The following is an 8133-nucleotide window of genomic DNA, read 5'->3' on the forward strand; positions in this document are numbered from 1 at the left end:
AGAAACGGGAAAAGATTAAAAAGTGTAAAAATACTTAAGATAATATTATGAATGCAAGACTGTTACAAATTTGGCAGTCAACGCTCAACGGATTAATATTACTATTACATGTTTTTCGGAACTGTGAGCTTAGGCGAACACATATTTCAATTTGCAATGTTGAAGATTCTAAGTCAGATTTTAATTTTTCAAAAATGACTGACCTTCATGATTGCATGGAATCTTGGGTGATTTTTCCTTGCCTTTTTAAGAATATTCCCTGACAATTTTTTGTTGCAAACTTTGGTGATATTCTCCTAAAGAGAAGGAAAAAGGAAACATATGGAATTTTGGAAATACTGCAGTTAAGGCGTTTTCCAGCTGTGTTTTCTACGCAGTTGTGTTCTCCTTTAATTTAACCTTTTTTATCAGCCATACTCAAAATTAAACAAATAAAAAAAATAAATTAAAAACTGCGAAGTTATTTTAATTCTCTCTTCCTTATCAGGACTTAATCTCAAACCATACCTAAAAATTTTTCGTCATGTTTTTCAGGTTTTGCCAGATCTGGCACGGAGCCTCCAAATGGTTTCATGGCACCAAAAGCATGGCAAGTATTAGCTGAGTTCTACCGAGCCCAGAAAAAAGAACAATCCTAGTCTGATGAACTTCCGAAGTCACAAGTGCCGAGTGTGCAATTCAACGTGCAATTTTAGGTTGAATAGCTAGTATTAAGTACATTCCCGTGAGTTATGAATTTGTGCATAATCTTTTTATCATATGAATCTTCCATTTAAAGATTTTATCAAAGAGATTGCAGTTTAAACTGTGTTGTTTTCCAATGTATTATAATTGTACAGTTTTTGCATATCATGTTTTATTCTGTTAAAATAATTTGTTTTTTAGGAGGTGTTGATATCTTGTTGAGACTGTTTGAATGTACCAGGGAACCAAGAAAAATTATTTCAAAGCCTAACATAAAATGGAAAAAATTCTTATTTGGAATCAGGTAGTCCAATTTTCAAATTTCTAACTTTGGTTTTCCTCATAAGACAGAGCCTTAAAATATTTTTATCAATTACGAATAGAAGTTCTCATCTCATTATGTTTATGACACTGCTGAAAATGCACAATATTGCCTTTTACCTATTTTGCATTTTAATATTGGCGTCTTCACAACATTTAGAAATTCCGCCAGTTTTATCTATGCTGCCACATTCATTAATAGTGTTGCCATACCGTTTTAATATTGAGTTTGGATTTTCTTTCTCTCTCTCAAAATTTACATGTACTGTTTTTTTAAATTCTTTCCTCTTGTAAAACTAAATTTTTTTTATGCACTACAGCATCTACCTTCCTATGTATCTCATTTCGTGTAATCATTGGGGCGGACATTCTTCAGAAAGTTAAGGCTATTACTCTGTCATGATAACAGTCATAATATTGATTGTTTTTGCTCTACTACTAAGTCTACCACTTGTTCATGACTTTTTAAATTTTATATCTGTTTAGTTATTATTTATTTTATCCTTGAGTTTTATTTTATTTTAATGATTCCACATGGAACAACCACCACTTATTGTTGTGTGTATTATTGTGTGGCAACTTTTTCCTAATTTTAAGAAGAAAATGAAGGAATAAAAAAAGAAAATAATTAACTTCCGTACTTATATTTAGTCCGTCGGTAAAATCAAGCACAAAGATTTAGCACAAAATTTAAATTTTTAAGGCTGAAAACTTAAAGCACAAAACATTAAAAGTGACAAGACTGAAATGTATCAATAGGTAGCCTCTAATCAGTTCATTTCATGGGATCAAAGTGTCAATGGAAACACTTTTGTTCTGGATTATGTGAAAGTTTCTTTTACAGAAGAATGGGGGGTATACATTTTTTTCTTTAACTTTTTTTAATGGAATGAGGCAAACTTTCAATTCACAGTCAATAAGAAGGGGCATGAGAAAAATCACGAGAAAACTTTGCCAGCAGGCAGTATTCGCATCACTTCGGCTCCTGTCCTACCTTTTTCTTGTCTTTGATTCTTTCTGTCTCGGCTTATGAAAATCATAGACCTGCAAGATTTTTAATCACTTCAACACTGAAAATTCAAGCAGAATAGTTTCCTATTCATGTCAAGCAGGCCTAATTAAAATTATGAAATATTTTTGAATTATTATTGACTTTGAAATTTTAAATATATTTTAAAGCATTTTTATCAATTTTTTACAAGTTGAGGTTTACTGCCAATTACTTTGTCATAATCTTTGAAAAAGTGGTGCTTTTTTACTCACAGACTACATAAGAGCCCTTCTTTTCATATTTCAATTCTCATCCATCAGTTTTTGAATGATACGTTAAGGACATCAGATATTCCTCCCCAGAGTTGTGCGCCAGTCGTTGCGGGAAGTGTTTACTTAAAATTACAGCCAGAAATATTTTGTTCCTGTGAATTTTTCAATAGCCTGAAAACTGGTCTAGCAGTAATAGTCTATAGTTATACAAAAATTTTATTGTTATGTTAAAATTGTAGTTTTTTTAATTGTTCATCACTGATTGTTTTTTTTTCCTCAAAAATAATTTTTACCGTTTGTTCTGTAATGAATGTTACGCATTGTTGCTCCCTTTACTTAATTTTAACATCTTTGTGCAAACTTAATGAAAGTTTTACTCTGAGAAAAAGTTCATTCCGAAAATATATTTATTTCTTCAATCATTTTGTGTATCTAATGATGATTCTTTTTTGTCAAAAACAACAAACACTCAACAACAAACCTTTCGAAGACTACTGACTGTTTAAAACCACGAAGTCAGTCCGGAGTTCAATGTTGCTATTGGTGGGACTAGAAAAAAAATTTACTATAACTGCAGTGATTTTCGCACCTGTCTAATTCGTTTTTCATTTTAGCACAACCAGCGTATGTCATAGCTTGAAGTTTTTGCAGCATACTCCTCCCGCACAGAAGAAAAAATGCAGGATTTGCCAATTTTTTTGAAAAATTCTAATAATTTGTGTATAACAAATTCAATGAAAATCCATTTCTTTCTCTGCCTTTTCAGTTGCACTTGAACAGCACCTATGGCAGCATCTAGAATGTTCAGCTTTAAAAAATAAAGACTCACAAACTGCCATCTTATTAAGTCTGGGTTAAAATGCAGAGTAAATATAGGTAAAGGAAAAGTAAAAGAGGGACAAATCCTGCATTAACTGGAATATTTTAGAGTTTTCCGGCACACATCAGAGAATTTAGGGGCGAGGGAGATGTATTGGGAGATGGTGCGTCCATGGAATTATTAAAATTAATGAATATTTCAACTATTCCATTATGAAATCAGCTCAAAACTGCCGAGCAAGAGTGTGAAACCCTAACTTGTTTCTCGGTTCAGGAAGTTCCGACGATTCTCGAAAACATAGGTGCAATCGATTCTCCACCTCAAACTGCGCAAGATTTGACACTAATCTCGATTTTTTTCCCCCATGCAAAGATCGAGAAAAGTCGACAGTGATATCGATAGACTTAACTCTAGACTAAACTAAATGAACTAAGGTTGAAAGTTCTCCAGTTAAGCTGAAACCAAGCTAGTCCCTCAGAGGAGATCTGCCGAGTCCGATTTACCGGTCTCGCCACCGCCCAATTCCCTCGCGGCTGTGATAAAGAGAGAAAAATTGGCAACGTCGCAGCAATCATGACCAGGAATGTAAAAAATGGGAGAATAAATCAAGATTTGGGAATCACGAAAAAGCTTCCTCAAGAAGCTGATTAATAAAGGGAAGTTTGGGCGGTGCTTGTGAAAGCATGAGGATTAACGCGAGTGAAAGCTTTCCCAGGCTTTCCCATTGCGCGTTTTTGGGGACGGGGGGTTTCAGTTTTGGGAGCCACATGTCAGGTGGAAACATGGCACTTTCCGAGACAAAATAGTCGCAAAGATGGTACATGAATGTGTCTAACTTTTCGTTGGCTGACTGATCAGATTTGAATTGAACCAAGATAACTAAGGTCGCGGTGACGAGAATCCGATTGGGAGAAAGCGAAAACTCCGGTCGTCACAAGAAGAAATCCGACAAAAAAAATATCAAGAGGACGTCCCCAAGATGATCTAAGAAATGTGTGTATTAGGAGTGTCGGAATGCTCAAGGCTAAACAGATTTGGACGTATTTCTGCCGAACGGAAGTATGTGCCTTATGACGTGAGCCCTGTTATGTATAATTATATCATGATGGGTCTCAGGGCTCATGTCTTCACAGTTCCGTTTGGTATAAATACGTCCAATTTCTCAAAGAGTGACTCATAATCCAAATTTGAAAAACATGCATTAGCAATGAGACGCGTACATATCGACGGTGTAAGTCGGCAATCGCATAACTCGTTTGCGGTGTCCGAAAATCTCCGCCTCCATGTTATATTTCTAAAGGAGAACAAATATTGACATCATTCCTTGAAGTTTATGCAGAATTTCCCTCGCTAAAAGAAGAAAAATCACGGCAGTTTTAAAGAATTGCCGTTGAGTAGTTTTCTGTTTAAAAAATAAGTATGACAGGAAGTCTGTGACGTCGCAAACCGAGTTATGTGATTGCCGACTTACACCGTCGATATATCGTGAACTCTATTTGAGTTAGTTATATTCTGAAATTGGAGGGATCCGAATTTTGAATCCTACCGTTTTCGAATTTGTTTAATGGAGTTTCAGATTTCCCCCAGTTCCAATCTTTTATCATCGTCAACCTGCAAACGACGCTAGGCGCCCGGCCGCTCATTCAAAAAGCCTATTTTTCTATCTTAGCGTTAAAGTCACCGTGGATTTCCCTTCGCTTCATACATATATAGCCATCGTTGAATATTTGCCGTACCTTATAATTTATACGCTTTTAGTGCTTTCAGTCTAATTCACTGAATTTCAAGGAAAACAACATAACCACACACCATGGGGGGGGGGGGGGTGTCGTCGCCCCGCCTTCCTCCCCGATGCCTCGCGTCGTTTGCATAGGTTGACGATATGAAAGACAAGACGGGGCTAGAGTGGAGATCTGATCAATTTGTTGAAGAACAGCTCAAAATTGCTCTTGAGATGACTCAATTATTCAACTTTTTCCGGGAGAGGCCCCCCGGATCCCTCTTTTGAGGTCAAATAAATGCCCCAAGCCCACCTTCAGAGATGACGGAGTCCCGCTAATTTCCTGGACGGAGTGTTTTTAGTATTTTACCCATGGCCTACGTCTAAATCTTTTGCTAAATATACTTTAAAGACTACTTCCCCAGTTTTATCGCCCATGGAAGATCTTGGTTCAGGTAAGTTTACTATATTTCCAGTTTTCATCTAATTGGTTATGCAATAGCATTTACACCTTCATTGCTACTGAAATGAAAAGTAATCTTATTTAAAACGAGGGCTACTCTGCTTACCATAAAAATGTAGTAAAGCTCATTGCACCTTAAATACTGCCCTCTGCCTTGAATTGCCCTACCCTACAATACCTACTGCTTGAATGCACACCTCGTTCACAAATTGATTCCGATGATGAAAGTTGAATCGATAATTTTTGGTAGAGAGTTACTAGGAGATACATCCAAACTGATAAGTTTCGAATCAGTTCACTCTAATTCCGCAGGACTTCAAAAGACGCCCATGTATCCTTATTCGTAGCTCTATGGTATCTCTCGGTATGATTATTTCTTAAGTCTCACTTTTACAATCCTGAAAAAAGAGACAAGGGGAAAAACATGAAAGCTTGCAAGGCATCTTACAATAAAATTATCACCCTCGATCACGATTCATGATACTTTTTTGCACTTACTAATATCAAATAATCAAGGATATGTGATTTTATCAAACATGTAGGATATACGATCGCCTTATCGTCAAAATGAATGCAATAAACGCCGCGCCGTGCCGCTAAGCGTGGTTCCAAGCGATTGATAGAGTGCGTTCAGCCTTCAATTAAACGGATAGGCAAAACCGTTGCGTTAATATGATTAATGGCACTCTCGATATTGATCTGCGACCTCTGTTTTTTTTCGATTCTTATATCTTAGTAACAACTATAATGCACACTCTCTAAAGTTCCCAACTAACTACATGATTCACGAAGTTCAGTAAAAATAAAGAGATAGGAATACATGTATATTAAATGTCCCAGAGATCTAAAGCAGGCTGCAGGAAGTCCTATTTAACAATCATTTTGTTGGCAATGGCAGTATTTTGGGACTTTACCGGTAAATTTAAGTTAAATACTAATACAGTAATTGAATAGTCAAAAACCCGACTTCTTGGATGTTTTCATTATAATTATAATTATAATTATTACCATTAATTTTTATAATTTCAATACAACTGATGACTTTATAAATTCATTTCCATGAGTTCGAATTATGCTTATTGAAATGGATAGTCCAAGAACTCTTTCTGTAATTAATAAAATTAAAAATTATAATAAGTTATGATTTTCTAAATTATTATCTTGATAAAAACTAGTATTGAGATAATTCTTAAAATAGAGATGTTTTCAATAATGATTGGACTATTAATAATACGTGTTTTAAAAATGAAATAAACTATTAATCCCCTCTTGAATCCAGAAATTTTGGTGAGTCATATTTTCATGATATTTTCATTAACCCTGCTTAGATGCTGAAGCCCGGTCGAATTGACCGGAGACTAGTTTAAAAATCTGGGCACGTTGTTGTGAGGGACCGCGTTGCATACGAGCCGTGGATATAGGTCTGTAATTCTTTGTGCATAAAAAAAATAAAACCTCAAATGGAAAAAAGAAGAAAAAATTGAGGAACAACAGAGTCGAGACGTAATCGGGCATTTAAAATTTTTCTCTCGAATCTGAGCGACACCTCACTGGCAGCATAGAAAGGAGCATTGCGAGTTCACGCATAGCGCCATCACGCCTTCAAGTTTGCAGATGCAACACGGACATTCATCATGTACGTATAGTTGTATCTCTGGGCCGTCATCAATGCGCCCTCTTTTATACTTTGTTCTACTTTCATACTGTGCTTGTTTCAGTTTGTCTTATTTCTATTTTTAGCGAAGCATTAAAGACTGTCAGAGCACACAGCCGTAAATAGGAGAGCCGTAATAATCGAGCCTGTTTCTCAACTTTTCTCACACACCTCATTGGCAAATAAAGGGGAGCTGCGGACATGGCGAATTTACAGATCACGCCATGGTGCCTTCAATTTTGCAGATGCAACACAGACATCCATCAAGTACGAATAGTTGTATCTCTGCGCCGTTTTTTCATTCCTCTAATTTCCATAGTGCGTTAGTTTCGTTTGTCTTATTTGTAGTGGTGCTTCAAACGGCTGCGTGAGCAACAAAGCCGAAAATAGGATGGTGCCCTAATCAATTATCAATTTGAAAAGAAAAAAATGTTGGAGGTGTCTCAAGCGATTTAAAAAGGGCACATCTGAAAATTGACTGTACTACTCTACCGAGAGAGTGACACATGGCGGATGAGGAAGGCGGGAGATGAAGCGTCTCTATGTTCATCCAAAAAGGTGAAAATTTCAAAGAAAATAATTTTTTACCGATCTCAGAAATTTTATGTCAGGTGTTTTGACACTTGACAAAAGTTCGAGTGCTATTTTTATTTCCTGAATTAATGACGCTCATCATCCCCTTTTCGAAAACTTTATAATCGAGAAAGCCTAATTGGAACATTCAATGCCTCACGCTAATTTTACGACGGAGGAGGGATACCATTTTTCGCGTGATAGCGAAAGCTAAAAGCGTAAAGCGTAATAGCGTATAAAGTTGCACTTTATTCAATTGAATGTCAGGTAGTTAATGAAATAATTATCATTCATTAAAGCTTGATTAAACCAGTATTTCCCAATTATTCACATTCTTCTCTTGAAAATATTGAGCACTCGAATTTTTTCGCATTAATCTACACAGCGTTACAAATTATAACGATTTCTGATGATTCATTGCTGTAGGTACTTCTCAATTAATATTATGTAAATTCCGAAAATGTGGTGTCTGTTACGCGGTGAAAAGTCAGCGCAACAGACAGCACATTTTCGGCCATTTCTGTATTAAAATTGAAAAGTAGAGCGATGAATCTTTGACAAGCGTCATATCACGTAACCCTGTGTAGATTAATGCAAACAAATTCGAGTGCGGTTATCATTACAACTGTAAAAAG

General features: G+C 36.0%; 1 protein-coding gene across 2 annotated transcripts in view; it reads left to right on the plus strand.

The window, feature by feature from the left end:
• Papss (3'-phosphoadenosine 5'-phosphosulfate synthase) overlaps nt 1–2690 on the plus strand; it is a 76948-nt gene extending 74258 nt beyond the window's left edge. For both annotated transcript variants that reach the window (XM_019045442.2, XM_019045441.2), the window contains exon 10: nt 535–2690. In XM_019045442.2, the coding sequence (XP_018900987.2) occupies nt 535–638 (104 nt within the window). In that variant the 3' untranslated portion in view covers nt 639–2690. The remainder of the gene's footprint in view (nt 1–534) is intronic.
• Nucleotides 2691–8133: the final 5443 nt, after the last annotated feature.

The sequence above is a fragment of the Bemisia tabaci genome, chromosome 3 (genome assembly GCF_918797505.1).
Source record: "Bemisia tabaci chromosome 3, PGI_BMITA_v3".
NCBI classification, from domain to species: domain Eukaryota; kingdom Metazoa; phylum Arthropoda; class Insecta; order Hemiptera; family Aleyrodidae; genus Bemisia; species Bemisia tabaci.